General features: G+C 38.4%; 1 protein-coding gene across 3 annotated transcripts in view; it reads right to left on the bottom strand.

The window, feature by feature from the left end:
- The window catches only part of SUCLG2 (succinate-CoA ligase GDP-forming subunit beta), a 254,132-nt gene that overhangs the window by 105,086 nt on the left and 126,020 nt on the right, over positions 1-23,026 (bottom strand). For all 3 annotated transcript variants that reach the window (XM_072785456.1, XM_072785455.1, XM_072785457.1), the window contains 5 exons: positions 21,442-21,541; positions 20,504-20,594; positions 15,764-15,916; positions 13,929-14,018; positions 5,250-5,346 (listed from right to left, as the gene is read on the bottom strand). In XM_072785456.1, the coding sequence (XP_072641557.1) occupies positions 5,250-5,346; positions 13,929-14,018; positions 15,764-15,916; positions 20,504-20,594; positions 21,442-21,541 (531 nt within the window). The remainder of the gene's footprint in view (positions 1-5,249; positions 5,347-13,928; positions 14,019-15,763; positions 15,917-20,503; positions 20,595-21,441; positions 21,542-23,026) is intronic.

The following is a 23,026-nucleotide window of genomic DNA, read 5'->3' as shown; positions in this document are numbered from 1 at the left end:
TTCATGATAGACTCAGAGAGAGAAAGAGAGAGAGAGAGGCAGAGACACAGGCAGAGGGAGAAGCAGGCTCCATGCAGGGAGCCTGATGTGGGACTCAATCCTGGGTCTCCAGGATCACACCCGGGTTGAAGGTGAAGGCGGCGCTAAACCGGTGGGGCACCAGGGCTGCCCTAAAAATTTTTTAATTTATTCATTTGAGAAAGAGAACATGCAAGCAAAAGCACAAAGGCAGGAGGAGAGGGAGAAGCAGACTCCCCGTTGAGCAGGGAGCCAGACTATTCAGAACTTGATTCCAGGACCGTGAGATCATGACCTGAGCTAAAGGCAGACACTTAACTGACTGAGCCACCCAGGTACCCCTAACTTTTTTTTTTTTTTTTTTAATGAAAATGGAGAATTTATTAGAAAACTACAAGGGCCTCCACCAGAAATGCCTAAAGACTCATAGAGGGAGATCAGGACTGCCTCTCATAGAGGCAGATCAGGACTGCCTTTTATTAGTTCAAGTACAATTGGTACAATTAGAATTTTAAACAAGGCCTTAATTTTTGTATGACATTTTACTTTACTTTTTTTTATGTTTTACTTTAAATATCCATTACCTTATTTGATTTTCAGAAGAATATGAAATAATACAATAGTAACAGCTAATGCTTTTGTACCTCTTACCATATGCCAAGTGTTGTTTTAAGACATTAATTATCCTCACAACAATCTTGTAAGGTAGGTACTACTACTATTGTCCCCATTTTGTACTTTTGAAAAATTCCAATATAGTTAACAGTGTTAGTTTTAGGTGTACAATATAGTGACTCAAAAATTCTATATGTTGTTACTCAGTGCTCATCATAATGAGTGTACTCTCGATCGCCTTCACCTACTTCACATTACTTCCCTCCTCTACACACACACTTATCTCCCCTCTGGCAACTACCAGTTTGTTCTCTGTATTTAAGAGTCTGTTTTGTTTGTGTCTTTTCTGTTGTTGTTCATTTGTTTTCTTAAGTCCCACATGAGTGAAATCATATGGTATTTGTCTTTTTCAATCTGACTTACTTCACTTAGCATTATTCCCTCTAGATCCATCCATACTATTGCAAATGGCAAAATTTCATTCAGTTTCATGACTGAGTAAATAGTTCACTCTGTGTGTGTGTGTGTGTGTGTGTGTGTGTGTGTCTCTGTGTATCACTTCTTTATCCATTCATCTATGGATGGGTACTTGAGTTGTTTCCATATATCTTGATTACTGTCAGTAATATTGCAATAAACATAAGGGTGCATATATATTTTTGAATTAGTGTTTTTATTTCCTTTGGGTAAATAAATATCCAATAGTGGAATATCTGGGTCATACAGTAATTCTATTTTTAATTTTTTAAATAAACTCTATACCATTTTCCATGGTGGCAACTGCACTTTGCATTCCCACCAACAGTATAGTTGGAGCACCACACCAAAGTGCTCCTTTTTTTCCATATCCTTACAAACACTTGTTTCTTACATTTTCTATTTTAGCCATTCTGATAAGTGTGAAGTGAAATTTCATTGTAGTTTTGATTTGTTTCCCCGATGATGAGTGGTGTTGAACACTTTTTTCATATGTCTGTTGGCCACCTGTATGCCTTCTCTGGAAAAATGTTGTTAATGTCTTCTGCCCATTTTTAATTGGTGTTGAGCTGCAGAAGTTTTTTACATATTTTGGATATTAACTCTCCCATCAGATATATCATTTACAAATATCTGTCCCATTCAGTAGGTTGTCTTTTTGTTTTGTTGATGGTTTTCCTGGCTGTGTAAAAGCTTTTCATTCTGATGTAGTCTCAAGAGTTTATTTTGGCTTTTGTTTCCCTTGTCTCAGGAGACCTATCTAGAAGAATGCTGCTATGGCCAATGTCAGAGAAATTACCACATGAGCTCTTTTCTAGGATTTTTTTATTTCAGGTATCACATTCAGATTTTTAATCGATTTCAAGCTTATTTTGATGTATGATGTAAGAATGTGGTCCAGTTTCATTTTTTTGCATGTAGTTGTCTGGTTTTCCAACACCATTTGTTAAAGAAACTATCTCTTTCCCATTGTATACTCTTGCTTTCTTTGCCATTAATCAACTGACTATATAATCATGGATTTAGTTCTGTAATAAAGATCTGTGTGTCTATTTTGTGCCAGTACCATACTATTTTGTTTACTATTTTGTGGTATATCTTGAAATCTGGGACTGGGATACCTCCAGGTTTGTTCTTTTTCAAGATTGCTTTGGCTATTCAAGGTCTTTTGTGGTTCCATATAAATTTTAGGAATATTTTTTCTAGTTCTGTGAAAAATGCTGTTGATATTTTAATAGGGATTCCATTAAATCTGTAGATTGCTTTGGGTATATGGGCATTTTAACAATATTTGTTATCTCAATCCATGAGCATGGGATGAATATCTTTCCATTTGTGTCATCCTCAATTTTCCACAATGTTTCATAGTTTTTTGAGTACAAGACTTTCACCTTGTTTAAATTCATTCCTAGGCATATTACTATTTTTGCTGCACTTTTAAATGAGATTGTTTCTTAATTTCTATTTCTGCCACTTCATTATTAGTGTTGCACTTATAAATGAGATTGTTTCTTAATTTCTATTTCTGCCACTTCATTATTAGTGTATAGAAATGCAATGGATTTCTATATATTGATCTCATATCCTGCAACTTTACTGAATTCTTTTATCAGTTTTAGTAGTTTTTTGGTGGAGTCTTTTTTGGGTTTTCTATATATAGTATCATGTCATCATACAGTGAAAGTTTTACTTCTTCTTTTCCAATTGGGTTCCTTTTATTTATTTTTGTCTGATTGCTGTGGCTACGATTTCCAGTACTATGTTGAATAATACTGGTGAGAGTGGACCTCTTGTCTTGTTCCTATGTTAGAAGTAAAGCTTTCAATCTTTCACCACTGAGTATGCTATTAGCTATGAGTTTTTCAGATGACCTGTATTTTGTTGAGATATTTCCTTCTAAACCTTGTTTGTTGAGGGCTTTTATTATGAACGGATGCTGTACTTTGTCAAATGCTTCTTCTGCATCTATTGTAATGATCATAGAGTTTTTTATCCTTTCTTTTGTTGATGTAATGTATCATATTAATTGACTTGTAAATATTGAACCACTCTTGCATCCCAAGAATAAATCCCACTTAATCATGGTGAATGATTTTTTAAATATATTGTTGAATTTGGTTTTCCAGTATTTATTGAGGATTTTTGCATTTGTGTTCATCAGAGAAATTGGCCTGTAATTTGATTTTTTTTTTTTTTTTGGTGGTGTCTTCATCTGGTTTTTGTATCAAGGTAATGCTGGCCTCAAAGAATAAATTTGGAAGCTTTCCTTCCTTTTCTACCTTTTGGAATAGTTTAAGAAAAATAGGTATTAACTCTTATTTAAATGTTGGGTAGAGGGATCCCTGGGTGGCGCAGCGGTTTGGCGCCTGCCTTTGGCCCAGGGCGCAATCCTGGAGACCCGGGATCGAATCCCACGTCGGGCTCCCGGTGCATGGAGCCTGCTTCTCCCTCTGCCTGTGTCTCTGCCTCATTCTCTCTCTCTCTGTGTGTGACTATCACAAATAAATAAAAATTTAAAAAAATAAATAAATAAATAAATGTTGGGTAGAATTCACCTGTGAAGCCATCTGGTCCTAGACTTTTGCTTGCTGGGTGTTTTTCCTGGACTACCTGAGATGAGGACCTATATTTTAGGAATGTCAGGGACTAGTCTATTTTGTGTCTGACAGTGGATATTCAGTCACGTTCACCAGTCATGTCACTCTACAAGACAGTTATCATTTTTTTAAATTTTTTTTTTATGATAGTTACAGAGAGAGAGAGAGAGGGAGGCAGAGACACAGGCAGAGGGAGAAGCAGGCTCCATGCACCGGGAGCCCGATGTGGGATTCGATCCCGGGTCTCCGGGATCACGCCCTGAGCCAAAGGCAGGCGCCAAACCACTGCGCCACCCAGGGATCCCTCATTTTTTTTTTAAACATTCTTTTATTATTTATTTATTTATGATAGTCACAGAGAGAGAGAGAGAGAGAGAGAGAGGCAGAGACAAAGGCAGAGGGAGAAGCAGGTTCCATGCACCGGGACCCCGACGTGGGATTCGATCCCGGGTCTCCAGGATCGTGCCCTGGGCCAAAGGCAGGCACCAAACCGCTGCGCCACCCAGGGATCCCGACAGTTATCATTTTTATGATTCTTTTGGATTAAAAAACAAAACAAAAAAACACAAACCAAACTCCAAGGCTTAGCCCAGGTCTGTGGCCAGAACATGGCAGATCCAGAATTTGAACCCAGTCCCCTTTGTAAAACATTATACTATGTTCACCTTGGTCTACAACTTAGTTGTATTTACACATAACAGATCATCTAATTTACTCAATGCAAATCCCTATTTAGACTGCCCACATCCTGCTAGACAGCATACAGAACAGTGGGAGGTGAAATGCGCTAAAAAAAGGACAAGGTTCATAGGACTTACATTTCTGTATCTCCGTCCTGTCCACCTCATATCCCACTCTCTACCTCCAAATACACGCACACTCATAAGCTTTTGCTATCAAATTAGTAAGAACTTACAGAATCCCAGCTGTATGTAAGGCACAGTGCAAAAGGGGTAGGTACTGAGATAGAAAATGTTCCTTTACACTTCATAAGTACCTGGTGGATAGAAAACTCTTCTCTACAAAAATGCCTCCTTCTTCCACCTGAATCAGAAACTGGTAACTAAGTAAGGTGAAAGAGTTAGACAGGATGGCGCTAGGGCTTCACTGTAAGGATATAAATTCATCAGAGGGGCACAAAGTGAATTTGTACACATTTATGCAAACTAAAAATTTTCAAGCACTTCCAGCTCCATAAAATCATGTGCATTCATTACATCCCAATGCAGAGGCTCCAGTTCCTACCCAAGTTTTTACCACAGCATAAGCAAGAATGGCCCTGGAAAAACAAGGGGGTACTGATGGATGGATGTTTCTAAATAAAACAAGAAGGAGCTTCCCCTGAGGCCTGGCATTTGGTTGCAAACAAACTCCAGTGCTGAAGTTCAACGTATCATGGGAGCATTTGAAACCATGGCAGAAATTAAATTGCTGAATGAAATGAATGCAAAGGTGCTGCTACAGTCTTTTGTACAATTTAATTTATAGTTTGCATAAATAATTATATTCATTTGTTGTTGTTTTTTTTACTTTTTTTGTTACCTTGTCCTTCTGGAGTTTCACCAAAGGGATTCACTTCCACCTGAGTAGCATCAATTTTCAGGAAGAGATTGTACAGCTTCTTAATTTGATCTGCAGCCTAAATGGGATTAAGTAAAATGAAATTATACCAAAGCAGTAAAAAAACATTTATTTTGCTGGATTAATGAAACCTTAAAAATAATAAGCTATGTCTTTACATTCAGTTAGGTTTTCTGAAGGGAAAAAGAGAAAAGCATAATTATTTTAATTTCCACTGCTATTCATTAGAAGGAATTGCTCAACCTTCCTCCAAACACCAGGAAAAGACTATTATCAGGAAAACAAAATATTTTCAGTATAGCCTAAAAATGTTGTTAATCTTTTTGTACATTATCATGTCCCTATTAGCCGAGTTACGCTGCAGTATGAGCCACAATCATTAATATAAACAAGCTCCATTTAAGTAAAAGGTAAACATGATTTTGAGAGTTTATAATGATTACATTTTCCTTACTATGCTAGAATAAAACAGTTATTACATTCATCAGTCCAAACCTATAATCTGGGAAATAATTACTGAGTATATAATGGAAACTATGGCCAAAACAGGGAGATGAAAGTCCTACATAGTAAGAGTTCGGGAACAGCACAGTTCAAACTAAACAGTTTGTCCCCAAGGCATAAACCACAAAGAGCAACAATGTCCAGAGTTACCCTGATGTTATGCCCTGATTTCACTCTTCTCATGCTGCTTGAAATTCACTCACTCATTCACTCTTTTCAACCAACTTTTATAAGTGGCCTATGTCACAACATGCTGGCATTTTGTGAAGTGGGCAAGGGAAAGACATCATGAATGGGGCCTTGACACAACCCTGGTAAGCTCACACCTATAGTGAGTACAGCCTGTGATGCCACACAGCACAACTGTGCAGTCATGGCTGAATGCTGGGTATCAGTCTCATTCTTGGCTCCACCCAAAGCCTAGCCATCATTTTCCCTTGGCAACATTCTTGCTCATTGTTCCAGCCATGCATTTTTGCCCCTCAGATCCAGTCCCAGCTTTTCCCCATCCCGACTCTGAGTATCAGGGGAGCTGACCCTTGTAGGCTGAGTTTCCAAGGCTTCTGCCCTGGATGGCTCTCAGCTCACTTCAGCCAAGGGGAAGCAGTGGTAGGAGACAGGAAGTAGTGGAAAGGAGGGGGACTTCTAACCCCGCTCTTTTTGCCTTGCAAAAGCATCTCCTCCTACGGCTTCAGCAACCACCAAAGAGCCACCAGGGTTCTACTTTCTGTCTCCCAAGGTGCAGTAATTCCACTGGCTCACTTAGGTCCTCCAGTGGCAGGGAGCAGCAATTTCCTGTTATGCTTTAACTCTACCTTTCCTCTCTCTATACCCTGAAATTCCTCAACTCTTGAAGCACCATGTAACCAATCCCCTAGAATAAAGTCCCACTGTGGTGAACACTGAGAGTGTTCTCTTTGTTCTAGTATTGACTGAAGAACTCCTGGAAATGAAATTCACGTTGTCTTAATTTATTTTATGTATATTTATAAACTTTCTTAAATCCTAATTTGAAACCCAGTAGCTATGAATAAACATACATAATGAGTAAGACTGAATATTTCTTAATTCTGATTTTTTTCTGGCTAGATAATATATGTATATGATACAAAATTCCTAAGGTACACAGAGTCTCCCTCTAAACTTTCACTCAACTCCCCAGCCACAGAGCTTCTCATGTCTCATCCTGCAGCAGCCACCTTACTTTCTGGCTGGTGCTTCAATGAGAGATAGTCTATATATGTGAAAGCATGCATATTCTCCATTCATCTTTTTCAAAAAAATGAGCTTGGTTCTATACCTTGTTTCTCTACTTAACAGATTCTATAAAGTCTATATCGGCAACACAAGTAGAGTGATCTTATTCTTATAAGTGGCCACATAATATCTTACATGAATGCATCATAATTCATTTAACCTATCTCTTAAACAATAGCCATTGAGTTTCCAATAGTTTGACATTGTCTAAAATGCTGCCTTATATATCTCTCTATGTATATCATGCATGTGACTAAACATCTATAGGATAGATTCCCCAGAATGGGTCAAAAAAAGGAGTATGGAGATTTTAAATAGTAAAATTTTATTTTAAATTATCCCTGGTAGAAACTGTCACTAGTTTCTCAGCCCACAAACTAGTATCATAGAATTTGTTTCTCTATGCACAATCATCTCTACCAATCTTTGCCAGTATACCAGGTAAGAATGGGTATTTCATACAGACATTTAATTGGAACTGCTCTTACCATTTTACTTCTTTATTTTTATTATTTTTTTAAAAAGATTTTATCTATTCATGAGAGACACACACAGAGAGAGAGAAAGAGAGGCAGAAACACAGGCAGAGGGAGAAGCAGGTTCCAGGCAGGGAGCCCGAGCAGGACTCGATCCTGGATCTCCAGGATCAGACTCTGGGCTAAAGGCGGCGCTAAACCACTGAGCCACTCAGGCTGCCCGGAACTGCTCTTATTATTAATGAATTTGAGAATGATTCTATGAGCTTAAGAGACATCTGTATTTCCTTTTCTCTGAATTTTTCTGTTGAGATTTTAATCTTTTTTCTGAGTTATAAAAAGAGGGTTTTTTTTTTTTTTACATGTAGGAAATTAGCTCTTCATCTCATATAAATTGCAAATATTTTTCTCCTTTAACATTTGACTTTCACCCATGTGTTTATTACTTCTGCTACATGGAATCTGGTAGTAGTAATAATAATGTCACTCTCTTCTTTCATGGCTTCTAGCTTCAGGTCAGATTTTAAGAAGGCTGGTCCCACTCTGAGAGTGTTAAAATAATTCTCCAATTATTTTTTCAAATACTCTAAGATTTCTTTTATTTCATGTTTACTTTTTTTTTTTAAATCCAAATGGATTTTATTTGAGCTACAATGCAAAGCTGATAAAAAAAAAAACTCACTGCCAAATAGATTTGTATTTTTAGGGGTTTTCTAGGCCATCAATATGAGCTTGAAATGTAAGCTGTATGAAACAGGCATGCTATCTAACCTGGACGCTATGGCATCCACTGTACTCCTACTACAGCCTCTGCACAGAGTCAACACTCAATAAGCACTGGTTCAGTTAATGATTAACTTAATAATGAGAGACTACATAATAGAAAATAACGCTGGGTACCTGCAGATATAAGATTTTATCTCAGCTACTTTAAAACTGTCTTCTTGAAATGTGTGGGAAATATCAGAAAGGGAGACAGAACGTAAAGACTGCTAACTCTGGGAAACGAACTAGGGGTGGTAGAAGGGGAGGAGGGCGGGGGGTGGGAGTGAATGGGTGACGGGCACTGGGTATTATTCTGTATGTTAGTAAATTGAACACCAATATTTTTGTATAAAAAAAAAAAAAAAAAAAAAAAAAACAAAACTCCTTTAGTCTTTCAACTCAGTCATCCTCAGAGTACCTCCCCTCATGGCCGCAAGATGGCTGCTGCAGCTCTGAGCATCACATCTTCAATATAAATATGGGAAAATAGGGGATCCCTGGGTGGCTCAGTGGTTTAGCGCCTGCTTTCAGCTCAGGGTGTGATCCTGAAGTCCTGAGATCGAGTCCCACATCGGGCTCCTGGCATGAAGCCTGCCTCTCCCTCTTCTGTCTCTGCCTCTCTATCTCTGTGTGTCTTTCATGAATGAATGAATGAATGAATGAATGAATGAATGAATGAATGAATGAATAAATAAATAAATAAATAAATAAATAAATAAATAAATAAATAAAGGAAAACCTAGGAAGGGAAGGTGGGGGTGGTGGTAAAAGGAGTTCTCTCTTCACACACTTCTCTCTTATCATGGAGGATAATGTTTCCCAAAAGCCCCTAGAAGATTTCCCTTTATGGTTCACTGGCTAGAACTGTATCATATATCCACTCCTAGACTAACTATTGGCAAAGGGAATAATGGCCACATTTGGCTTTCACCAGTGATGATCCATACCCTATTGACTTTGCCATTCAAGTAAAATTTCTGTTGTTTTAAGCCACCAGCTTACAGTAATTTGCTATGATAACCTTAGGATACTAATACCAGGGTTACCCCTAGCATGGTATGGCAAAAAAGGGGGAGTGTGCTCGATGCTCGCTTCCAGTGGGTATCTTCCAAACTTTTTGCTAGAGTTAGGTTATCAGACAGCCATAGTTCCTAAAAGAGAGACACATTTGTCATCTCAGGAAGTGCCAGCTCACTACAAAAGAGCTCCAGAAAGTACCTGTATCTCTGCCTGTATCTCTGCCTCTCTTTGTGTGTGTCTCTCATGAATAAATAAATAAAATATTTTTTAAAAAGAAAAAAAAAAAAAAAAAAAAAAAAAAAAACTGTCTTCTTTTTTAAAATATACATTCTATAAAATGCATGATTTCAATCATTTTTAAGTGTACAGTTTGGCAGTGTCCAGATATTCACAGTGTCATGCAACCAAGCTCCAGAACATTTTCATCCTGCAAAGTGGAACTCTGTACCCATTAAATCACAACTCTCCATCCCCACTCCACTCATCTGACAACCACCATTCTACTTTCCATCACTATGAATCTGATGACTCTAGGTACCTCCTATAAACAGAATCATACCCATATTTATCTTTCTGTGACTGGCCAATTTCACTTAGCATAGTGCCCCCAAGGCTCATACATGCCTTGTCACAACCTCCCTCTTTTTCAAAGCTGAACAACTTTCCATTGCATGTATATACCACATTTTGTTTATCCACTCATTTGTCAGTAGATACCTGGGTTGCTTCAAAACTTCTTCAGTTTATATCAACCTAGCTTACCATGAAGCCTGCATTTTCTACACATTTATGCGACTTTCACTACACATTAACACAGCATTTAGTTTGTATTCACTGTTATAACTATTTATTATTGTACAAAGACAGACCATAAACACTTTTTTGAGTGGGACTGAAGCATGATTAGATTTGTGTTGTAAGATCTCTAAGGGATATGTGTTATAAAATATGTGCTGTAAGATCTAAAAGGGAGAACCAGCCCAGCTTGGAGACAGAACGTGCCTTATTCCACAGGCCATCCAGTAAATGACTAGAAAGGCTCGGCAGGGAAAATGTGTCAGTCTGAGCAGGTGTAATAATACAAAATGGCAGGCCCTGGGGCAAGTTGAGGTTAGCTCCCCAGCTTTCTAAAACATGTTCAAATTTAAAAAATAAATTAAACACAAGTCAAAGAAAACATTCTGCTGTTTACCTTACAGTCAGCCAGTTTCCTACTGCCACCTACTTCCTCAGCTCAAAACCACACTATACAGAAAATTTGTTTTCTCTTTCTTTTGCCACCAATTAATGCTATTTTAAGGTTGTTAAGCAATTAAAAAAAATTGAGATCCTAAAATCAAATATCCTTTGAGCCATATGCATAAGACCCTGACAAATTCACAAGTACCTTCAAAAATGTTTTAGCAGGTTGAAAATTTTATTATTTTTATTTTTATTTATTTTTATTTTTTTAGGTTGAAAATTTTAGAAATATTTTCATTTTATTCCAAGAACTAATATCATCAACATTCACATACGGTTCTTGAAGCCAGCCAGAGGCGCAAACCATTCTCAGAGGCATTAATGATCATTTATTAACTGCCCCCATCAAATCTTTTCATTAGCTAAAATACTAAATAAAGATGCATGTTGACAATTCACGGTGCTTGTTTTCAAAATGAACAGTATAGAGGGCAACTAAGACACACTTGAGAGATCTGTGAATTTTTTTAGTCATTTTCAGCTGTTGTGTGGCTTTAGTCTTTTCAACCAATTCTTAATTAAATGAATTTTGTCAGGAACACACACTTAGTAGTTTCTGTGCAAGGTGATAGTTTTTCATTAAGTCTAACATGAAAACCTCACCTTCAGAGACAACAGGCACGAGTTATAGGAAAGATAGTAATAACTTTACAAGGTAATCATTTTATAAGTTGTTCATTCATAAGAGCACTGGCTCCAGATACCTAAACCATGTCCTAGATGAGAATTAAGTGATTTTCAAGGTCATATTGAATCTGAGGGGCCTCAAAGATACTATTTCTTGACCAAAGAATCACTGACTGATACGCGTTTAAATATTTTCTCTTAAAAAAAAAATGTTTTCTCTTCTAGGGGAGCCTCCTCTGCTTATCGGACACTGGTTTTCTGGAATGTTTCACTGACCTCTGTGGCTTGACAAAGCATCCTAAAGCAGAGGTTCCCAAATTTACCACTCCAGCACACATATAGGCTCCTTCTTACTGTGCAAATATAATCAGGTGTCCCTAGATGAACAAATTTGAACACATCTCCGACAGATCACCCTCGCCCTCCTTCAGATTACACTCCCTCTCCCTGTAGTCACTGCTAGCAGCTGACCACTGTTATGTGAGCCCCTGGAGAACAATGGCTATTTCTCTTCATCTCCATTTCCCAGGGTCCAACAGAGTGAGCAGCACCCAGGCAGTGCTCACTTCAACTTTGCCTGTCAAGCAAATGAAGACTGAAAGCCTTTCATTTAGTGGGTGACAAAGAAACAAGAAAAAAAAAAAAAAAAGAAATAAAAAACTTTTCCTTTCTTCAATACATTCTGTTAAAAATATTATAGCTACTGATAAAAAAAATACTATAGCTACTGATGATCTCTGAGAACTCACATGTTCATCTTCCTTCCATAGGTAATTCATTTAAAACCTAGAGTGTTTGGGGTACTGAAAAAAAATGTGATTTAACCATTTAAGAGCTATGACTCTTAAAGTTCTCTTATAACATGGAAGAAAGAGGAGGAAATTATCTTCTGGTGTTCACAATGGTATTACTGCCTTCTCTAGAACTTTCTTTTATGTTCACCTCCTGAGCTGTCAAGTCAAGGTATCAGCAGATTCACCCACTCTAGATTTATTCTCCTGCCTTTACAGCTGCCTATCACCAACTCTCTAGGAATCTTTTCCAAGTGGACGTCCTGGCTGTGTTGTTGCACTTACTCACAAGTATGACAAATGTTTCTAGGGCACCTAATATATCAGCCAAGCACTTTGCTGGCAACAAAGCAGTAAGCAAGGCTGTCCCCTCTGTGGTGTAGATTAGGATCTGCAAAGGTGAATGAAATAAGTAAAACAAAAAGAGATATGCAGAGGCATATAGATGAGGTGAATAGGGTTATGGAGAACATTCTGGAGCTGACTGCAGGGAAGTGTGGCTAGAACATAGTGACCACATGAAACAGTGGTCTCAGTGACCACCACCCCTACATAAGACACCCCACAATAAATGTCAAATGCATGGCTAAGCCAGTTAGTGACCTCATTCTCAGGGGGAGAATCCAACCACTGAAGCCCTCACTCAAGAATCCACCATAACTTCTTTTTAGCAGGTCACTAACTTGGCAACTCTTTGACAGTCTTGGAAATAACAATTCCTCTACCTGTCCACTGAGTCTTGGCTCTTTCTTCTGCTAATGTTTAGTCCCAGATGTTCCTGCCCCTTCTACCATCTTGAATATTCTGCTATCTGAGGGAGTCGTTCCTCCCATGTTCAAATAAGTGCTGTCTTCTCTTAACTTAAACACATTTGTTCAAGTCTTACTCAGCTTTACCCTTCTATGACTGGCCTTATTGCCATCCTTAAATTTCTAGAGACAGAATCAATCAAAAGAAAAAGTAAAGGCAGAAAGAGTGTGAATTCTGTTTTCTTAGAGGAATGTTGCCCAAATAAATGAAAGAAAATGCTCTATAACAATTGGGAGCCCCAGGTGAACACATACATACTCCCACATACACACTCACACACACATATATACATATACATAGGCCATAGGATTATTAAGTTGGTTTCTCTTAGTAGTGGAGGAGTTAAAATAGTTTTGATTTAACTGTGGGACAAAGAAGCTTGCCTATGTAAACGTACAATCAGGGTCTGTGGGCTGGACCAAGGTCAAAGCAGGACTGTGATGCTCAAGACAGATTCTCTCCCTCAACAGCACAGAGGACAACTTCTCTGTCTTTGAAGCCAAAGCATATAATTACTAAATTGGGATAATTTAAGCTGTTTTCAGTGAAATATCACTTTCAGGTCATTAATATTCATCTCAAATCCCATTAGCTATGAAAGAATAGCAATTAGTTAAGTAATGTATATTATTAATAACAATAACAGCTGACCTTTCTGGAGTTCTGAATGAGCACTTCCTCACATCAGCATACTCGATCCTGACAACATGCCCTGTTTCACAGATGATGATCCTGACATTCAGACGGGTGGAATCACACATGCTGGTGGCACCACAGGATTCAAACTCAGGTCTGCCTGACTTGACAGCCTGTGCTTCTAACCACTATGCTGCCTAGGATAATTCATGGGCTGGCACTGCAGTGCTACAGAAAAACATTGAGGCTAACATACATAGCAAAATGCACGTGTCTGCATGCAACACTCACACCCCCACATACCTACACATATATGAACACATCTCATCAACATCCTATTCTGGAATACAAGGGAAATATTTTTCTTCATCATAAACAACAGGGGAGCAAAACTGTGACACAATAAATAATCCTGTATCCTGGTATCCTCACAAATATTAGAGGAAAGTAAGCAAGGTAGTAAACATTTTCTGAAACAAGTCATTCACAGTGGCTTCCAAATGCTCAAGTACCTGGTTTTTCAGAGGCCCAAGGAAGCCTAGATTTTCTGCCATCCGCTGAGCTTGGCTGTCCTTTATCCCTTCCATAATGTCGATTTGCTCCTAGTAAAAATGAATTAAATAAGGATAATTCAGACAAGCAAATGAAAAGATTCACAACCTCGAAAGAAAATGCTTAGTATTTATTTGCAAATGAGTAATTAAAGTGTGGCGCCTTTCCAAAGATCTCTGAGCAGGGCTACTGCAGCTGCCTATAGGGTACATTTTAATTAGCAGACCATCTAAAAAACAGCCTTTCCAAAAACTATATAATTCTTCAGGGTGGCATGCTGACAAGACAATCGGATGCCAGTTTTCACTTTTAATTACTATACAGATGGCACTGACGAATATTTAGTCAGTTAATTTTTATGACATCTTTTGGAAAGCTTCCAAAGTAAGGTTTTCCTGTCTAATATTGCTGTTAAGTTTAGAGCCTGTCATACGTAGGTTAAATATTACCATATGATTTAAATAGTCTATTGATGATGATAATCATTAATAATACCTTAGCTCTACAAAGTGCCTTTCTCTCCAAGATACTAAGTGCTGTTCATATACCTTATTTCATATATTCTCTTTCCAAATGAAGTGACTTGTTTCAATCACATTAATTTTGAAAATGGCTAGATATTACTGGTAAGGCAGCATGTAGTCTCGACTGAACTTCCAAGGTAGTTAACCTAAATAGGTGATATTGGTGAAAACATTCTGAAATCAATCACCAAAGTACTAGTACTTGATTGGAACAAAGAGGTTCAAGAAATAAAATTCTCACTTTCTGAAGGGAAACAAAACCACCTTCTAAAAGAAATAATGAATCCTCCTGCTAAAATTGTTTTCCTTTTACTTTTTTTTAAAGATTTTATTTATTTATTCATGAGAGTCACAAAGAGAGAGAAAGGCAGAGACAGGCAGAAGGAGAAGCAGGCTCCATGTAGGGAGCCCAACGTGGGACTCGATCCCGGGACTTCAGGATCACGTCCTGAGCCGAAGGCAGGCACTAAACTGCTGAGCCACCCAGGGATCCCTCTGGTAAAAATTTCTAACTTGATACATTTTTTTTTTATACTAGGAACCCAGAATTAAAGAACTAGAATTACAGTTCCAAAGACTGCAGATTTTTCTTCTTACAGCTGAGGCAGGTTGAGAAGCACTTTATACACGTCACCTCATTCTTTCTCACAATTCTGTGGGGTGGAAATTACACCCACTTCTACTTTAGTGATTGAAAAAATGAGGCTTAGAAACACTGAGACCCTTGCTGGCTGGTTAGGATTTGACCTCAGCCAGATCTATGGCTAGAAACTAAGGATGAGGTTTAAAGGACTGAAACAAATGGATAGAATCTGGATGTTTGAAGGATTCTGTTTTATATTAGCAGTACTGAGAGACATGGAGGCAGTCTCCAGCTTACATCCAGTCTCCCAGGACAGAATTCCTGGATTCTACATACTGTGACATAGGGTACAGTTAGTTAATCCAGAGGAAATGGAAGACTCACAGTCCTCCCCCATTGGTTAATTCTTGGGCTAGGCTGGGTAGAAGAAATGAGAGAGGAAGGAAAAACAGGAAGGAGGAATAAAGGAAGGGAGAGAAAAAAACAAAGAAAAAGACCTTGGATAGGGAATACCTTGGTTCTAGCCAAGTTTAACTGAGTGCTCAGAAAAGAGAAAGGACTCAACATCTTTGTGCCATAAATCCCAGAAACGAATGTACTGCTACCAGCCTCAGACTGCACATTAAATCTTTAACAGCTTGTGCAACAATAATCAATGAACACAGCATAGGCAGGAATATAAACATACCTTAAAAATAAGTTCTGGATTCGAAGCTGCCACTTCTTCAATGTCAACACCCCCCTGAGGGCTGCCCACCAGTACAGGGCCATTGCAGGATTGGTCCATCAGAATGGCCAGGTAGGTTTCTCTGGAAATGTCCAAGGCTTCAGCAACCATCACCTACCACATTAGCAAGAAAGTCAAATTAATTCAGCATTGAGCTGAGTCCCACTTGGAAATCTATATAAACTTGCCACACAAAGCAAACAGCTTCATTTTCAGGCTCTTTAAACCCAGTGAGCTAGCTACCAGAGATATGAGAGTTCTGCTCTCATGATACAGAATGCCCATTTTCACCTCCTTAATTGATCCTGCTAACTTGCTCAAGTGACAGGTATTTGGTTTGCCTCAAGGAACCTTCCTACTTTAATCTTCTTTTTTTCTTCCTTGAGAAACCCTGACACTTAAGAAAAACTCCAGGGAAGCAGTTGTTATTTTAATTTGAAACATTAACAGTACATACATCTTACTACACAGATTCTTCCCAGATTTTGCACTGGTGGAAAACCAGGTTTGTTGCCAAAAGGATTCTTTTTACAGTATGTCTGATGCTTCCCAGGTTTGTATACCTCTATCTCCTGGATCACTGTATTTTTAATTCAATTTCTACTTTATTTTAAATTATAAGTATACTATTTGCTTGTTCAAAAACAATGCAAAAGGTATCAAAAGTACATAAACGAGACAATGATAGCAGTCCCCTCCTCTGCATATTCCACCCTTGGACCTCAGGAATCAGGGTGATCAGGAGCCCAGGTGGAACCTTTGTGATCATCAAAAAAAAGCAGCACTTTCCTCTGCGCATGCCAGGACAGTGCCTGGGTAAGAGGCAAGTGGGATGGAAGGATTTTATTCTGTGCTCACTGCCTCAGCCAGCTGTCCTTTTGCTCAGCACAACCTCAACAATTGTGTGTGACAGGCCTACCAGGAAAAACCACTACCAACTTCTTATCTCTTTCCTATGAATCTACAAGCATTATAATAGTAGAGACATCCTGCATATGGAAGCATATTATATCTACTTGAATGCCTCTTTTTCTTCTTGTTCTTAATATTACAACTTGGAGATCTCTCTAAGGTCTTCTACTTTGTGACTAGATGGCACTTACATGTCAATATTCATTTAATCATGTCCCTACTGACATTTTTTTTAAAGATTTTATTTATCCTGAGAGACACACACAAAGAGAGAGAGAGAGACAGAGACAGAGACAGAGAGAGGCAGAGACACAGGCAGAGGGAGAAGCAGGCTCCATGCAGGGAGCCTGTTGTGGGACTTGATCCTGGGTCTCCAGGATCACACCTTGGGCCAAAGGCGGCACTAAACTGCTGAGCCACCGGGACTGCCCTACTGACAGACATTTATGTGGACTCCAATTTTTTTTTTTTTTAAATGCTACTTCAGTGCCTATTTTTGTACATATACCTTTGCTCATGTGTTTTAGTATCCCTGTAGATAAGGTACCTAAAAGTAAAATGGCTATGCTTTAGACTCTTCATATTTAAAAATTCAGTGAGTACCACCCAATTGCCCTAGAGAGAGATAGGCTATACCAACTGACATTCCCAATAAAAATGGTTAAAAGGTGTCTTGGATGATTTTTTTTAAAGAAAAGAATATTCATAACTAATTAGTACTAAAAGTGAAATAAAACACACTGCCTTTCCTAAAAGCAGTTCAGTAAAAGATTTGACAAAAAAAGTCAGATTAAACAGCATTACATGTTAACTACCCAGATGCCATAAAACCACTAATTTTAAGTCACATGAAATGGGATAAATATATGATGATCTAAAAAGCCATGAAGTAATGAATACAGAACTTCTTTTCAAACACATCACCAGTTAAAAATAAAATATCTTATAAGAGCCTTCATATTGATTCTCTTATCATAAATGGTAACTCATGACTATGTAAGAAATACTTCTTGGCACACAGTGTTAGGATTTTCATAGAAGCATGCTGTTTTCTAGTTCACTTTCTAATAAGAGCTAGTCTAGAAAAGGAGATTTAATGATTTTCAGCAGTTATTCTGAGAAGCAACACAACATTATAACTTTTTCAGATGTCATTCAAGAGTCCTATTCTTAATCTTCTAAAATGTTGACAGATGTGCTCCGCATTCTATCAAATTTCTATTTGTAAAGACCAGCTGCTATATCAAATGGCTTCTGTTTGGTAGAAATAACGTATCACTCTTTAAGAAAACATTCCCAGGAAAATGATGATTATCAATGGATAATTCAAGATATTTTATTTCAAGATCAGTTTTTTTGACATTACCATGCCCTCCATATAGCCCAGGATGTCAGAATATTTTAAGCATCGTTGTAGAGAGAGTCTAAATGGATTCCAAGAACATTCATCCCATGAGGACCTCAGCTGATATATTTCAAAACTATGACTTCATCTGTGACTGACACAAACAATATCATCAACACTACCTTTTTGTGGAGTCTTCCAGGGTGGAAAGCTTTTGGGAACTACTGGACCACTGAACCTGGTTGGTTGGTTGGTTTTTGTCTTTAATATCATGCCATTGAAACTGTAATCTGTAGATGAGTACCAGTGTACAAACTATTTGTAACAGGACCATGATTAGATAAGATTAAAAGTATACTTGATTTCTGAACTTCTCTCGTTGTAGGGCAGTAACCTTGGCTGGTATTGATTCGTGAAGAACATGATGAGTAGCATAGTCTCATCTACCCTATTATTATTCTAGGGAATACACCAGAAATGCACTGGCACAGACTTAGAAAAAAATATCCAATGTGTACAAATGTATGTATGAGTTTAAGCCACTTCTCAAAAAAACTTAGAAAACTAAAGTTTCTATTCTATAAAGGGAGGAGTTCTGACTGCTGTCCAAGATTTCGTAAGTTAAAAAAATCATGTTCCTTAAAGTCACATAAAAGGGTATTGTTATAGGAATGTGGTGACATAAATTTTACACAGAAAAAGGACTGAAACGATATATGGCATTATTTCAGGGGGGTGAGAAGCCAAGGAACTTTTACTTTCTAATTTTTATATTTCTCTCAGATTGGAATTTTTTACAAGTGTGAATCACTTTTACAATCAGAAAAAAAAAAAAGAATACACTACTTAAAAGTAAATCATTCTAGTCGTTTCCTGGCAATGACTCGGTGTACAAGCATGCACTTATCTCCAGCCTTTCAGAAACCTATCTACAAACTAATTTTATGCATTACCATACAGCATGAATCTGCTGTAGGTATTTTTATATGCTTTAAAAAAGTATCACAAACTCTAATCTAAAAACTCATGGAGCCATATAAAACAACAAATTCCTACAAACAAAAGTACTAATCATGTCCTCTGCAGACAAATTTTGAAGAAGTTAACACAGGTAAAGGCTCATAACCAGATTTAAAAGGCAAATAAAAGCACTGTGTTGGGCCAAACAAAAGTCAAAACAAAATACTTTTGCGTTTTAAACAGCTCTTACATCACAGAAGCCCTGGGAAAGACAAACCAGCATAACCAGTTTTGTCAGTGTGCTATCTTGACATCTATAAAAGCTTTATGTTCTCAGAAGGAGGGAACTAATGACCACCAGTATTTCCAATCTCCTTCTTCCAGATCAAGATAGACCCAAGACAGCCCCTGTCATGGTATACTAAGAACCAACTGGCAATTTTTTTTTTTTTTTTTTTTTTTTGGTCATGTCAAAAATTTTCCACACAACCCACTGTGAAAAATAAAAAACACAGAATACTACCTCAGGTCTCCCCCGCGCCAAGCACGGCACATGGGTGAGGACCATGATCTGGAATGCTGTGTCAACCAAGCAGACAGACGCTCCCCAAAATGCTGGGCCTCCATTCACCGTTATGACGGAGCCTTCTAACCATCTGTGCCTGACAGGGCCAGAGTGTGTGACCTTGTAATCACATAGGGGCCAACACTCACAAAGGTCCCTGTCTTGGTCTCTTGGTGTAATGTTTTGCTATAGCTGACTCGAAATTTGAACAAGGGCTCCTGCGTTTGTTTTTGTACTGGGTCCTGCAAATCAGGTAGCCAGTTGTGGTGCTTCTGTGCATGAAAAGGGCACAGCAAAGATGGACAGACTGATGGGAGCAGAGTTAGGTTCTGGCCTCGGCTCCACCACATAAAATTTTATGACTAAGGCAGGCCACTTTACTTGGGGGTTTGGGCTCTGCGTGTGTGTGTATGTGCATAATGTACACCCTTTGGACACGAGAACCCCAAAAAGATTGCTGAGACACAATACTTGCAGTGATAATAATGGTATTAATCTCAAAGTAGGGGAAAGGGACACTTAGAAAAGCAATCATAGCAAGTAATTCTGATACACAGGATGAAGATGTGGTTGTGGAGGAGCAGAGACTGTCCCACCCTGAGTAATAAGAGCTGTTGTACAAAGCCCTTTCCAGCTTTAAACAACACATGCCAGCGTTCTGAAAGGGAAAGCTGTTGATTCCATCACTCACCTGTACCCATTTTTTCTAAACGCTAATGATAATAAACACTAGTACTATTAAAGACCCCTTTTTACTTCTCCTTAAAGAATACCACAACCTAAACAGATTATATGAGGTTTAAAAAACAAAATAGCATATCACCAAAGTGCATTGCTTCATCAGATTGTCAAAACTGCAATATGATTTTCTCTTCTTTCTAACACATACACAGAAAATGACCCAAAGCATTTGTATTACCTTGTTAACTTTCACACCTTCTTTTGGAGTTTGTTTTGTTGCTAGATTATATCCAATCATCTGTTTAGCCAGCTGTCCTACAACTTGAGGGCTGAGAGAGAGAGAAGAAAAAAAAAATCAATGTCTATGCTGAAAATTATTTTAAAGCAGAGTGCATACTATGTCCTCATGTCCACACTGCACAGGGTCCAGCTCCACCCTCACAGAGCCCACAGGCCTTTCTGTTCATACATTAGGTGCCTAGCACTGTACCAGAGGCTCACCGAGGGAGGGAGGAAGGGAGGGAGGGAGGGGGGAGGGGAGCGGAGAGGAGGGGGCAGAGGGAAAGGGAGTTGAGCGGAGGGAAGGGGAGGAAATTTTTACTTCCCTCTGCTATCCTCTCACCAAAATAAGTTATAGTCACACTGCTGAAATTCATAACAGATTTAGATAAGAAATAAATAACAAAGACCTGACTTGGGCAGTGTGAGAAGTATTGGCCACTAAGAGCATAGGAGGGTAAGATTCAAAGTAAATAATGAAGGTTTGTAACAGGAAAGGAGAGGAAAGTGGGCAGTGCTGGGCCCCTATACAGGAAGGCTCAGATTATTAGACAGGAGGGACAACTGAAACCATTGGTGCTGGGGAGCCACTGCAGGTTCTAGAATAGGGAAGTAACAATATGGAGGCAACATTTGTGTTATCATTCTCAACATTTGCGATGAATCACTGTGACAGAAGAAGTGTTGGGTTTTCACCAATTAAGGAAGAAAAATCCACTTATGAGAGAAAGAACACTAGGGCACTGTAGTGTCCTCTACTTGTAATTCACTTTCTTTATTTGCTACCTCCTGTTCCCACCACATTCCTACCATCTTTCTCGTGCTCCCTTCAATCATGAGCAAGATCTGCCATAACTGCTTAGCCCAAAGACACAGAATTAAAATCTCCAGACTTACTCTTTTGTTAAATGAACGCCTCCTTTCAAACCGCTACTGAAGACACCTTTTCCTCTTCCTCCAGCTAAGATCTGGGCTTTTAAAACAAATTCTTTTGCATCTGAAAAAGAAAACCCAGAGCCGGTAGTGTAGTTTAATTTTTTTTTTTTTTTTTTTTTAAGCAACAAGCAATGTGGAAATACACATGCTTTCCAAAAGTGGTAAAAGCTCTCTTAAACTAACTTTGAAAATAAAGGCATAAAGAACTTCAAAAAAACATCAGTGCACCTAAAAACGAAGTCTTTATCGAGGATATTAAAATATCTCTTGCCAGTTTAATCTAATACTCAACCATTCCAAGAGAAAGCAAGGCATGTGTTCTCTTGCTCTTTTGAGTGTCAAAAGATGCTAAATAAACCTGGGCTGGAGGTATTAATTTTACTGTGCAATAATACTCTCATGTGGCAGAGGCACCAATCTGCTAGTCAGAAGAGCTAACTACCTGTCAGCCACCAGAGATGTCAAAGGGAAGGCTGGAGTACATGGGGGAAAGGTTTAGGACAAGATGCAAAGGAAGTGGTTAATAACTGTATTCTTAGAAACCAATAGATTTCTGAGTGGTTGCTCTAGATATTGATGGGACTGGATAAGGGAGGAGGAAATGGATTAAAACTGAAAGCAAGCAATATTTCTGAAATGTTGGCAGGGTAACAAAATGTCCTAGGGGAAAGTGGTGGTGGAATTTTCATTTCTCGACACACTCAAGGAAATGGGGGAAGTGTCTGCTTTTGACCTTTGAGACCTGAGTCAAAAACTCAAATATCTTATTGGGCCTGGCTCAAAAGTTGCATGTGTGAAGAAGCCCAGTGATGGAAATAAGGCCTTCAGCAAACAGGAGAGCTGCTGTCCCCCTCTGTCCCTCCGCCATGCAACCACCAAAAGAATAATAGGAGAAAAACAAAAAACAAAAGCCCTCAAATAAAACAGATTTCATACACCAAATAGTACACTTCTTCAGGCCACAACTGGCATTCTCTGTTCGTCCTTCATCTTTGTCTAAATTCAGAAAACTAAGTCAATCTTCTATGAGGCTTTAACAGTTTTATGATTTAACACACCAGGTTTAGAATCTGCAGAGTGGGTTTCAATCAGGCCTTCATCCCTTACCCTGCTGTTGACACCGGTCAAGTTACTTAATGTCTCTGATACCCAGTTTACTCAGTTGAGAAAATATGATGAGGACTTTTTTGAGAATTAAGTCATACATGTGAATAATTTACCCCAGGAGCCTGAAAACTCCTACGATTGATGAAAATGACTGTCACAATCAGTTCGTTTATTTTATTACCTTTCTGTATTGTAAAGAATCCAAAGGATTATTTCCACTTGGGCAGATATGAGTAAATAATAATGTTAATAATAATAACTTTGCTGGTGTCTGCCACCATTCATATAAGGTGAGGGCTCCATAAGTGTTGGCTATTTCAGCTATTTCTATCACTGTTCTTGTGACTCAAGGCAAGCAGGCAAAAGTTTGAAGAGAAGGAGCCACAGATGGTTTTATCATGGGAGCTACAGAAAGATTTGACATTATGACAGCATTGGG

This window comes from Canis lupus, chromosome 19, assembly GCF_048164855.1.
Source record: "Canis lupus baileyi chromosome 19, mCanLup2.hap1, whole genome shotgun sequence".
Classification (NCBI taxonomy): domain Eukaryota; kingdom Metazoa; phylum Chordata; class Mammalia; order Carnivora; family Canidae; genus Canis; species Canis lupus.
This window is presented reverse-complemented; position numbering and strand designations above follow the sequence as displayed.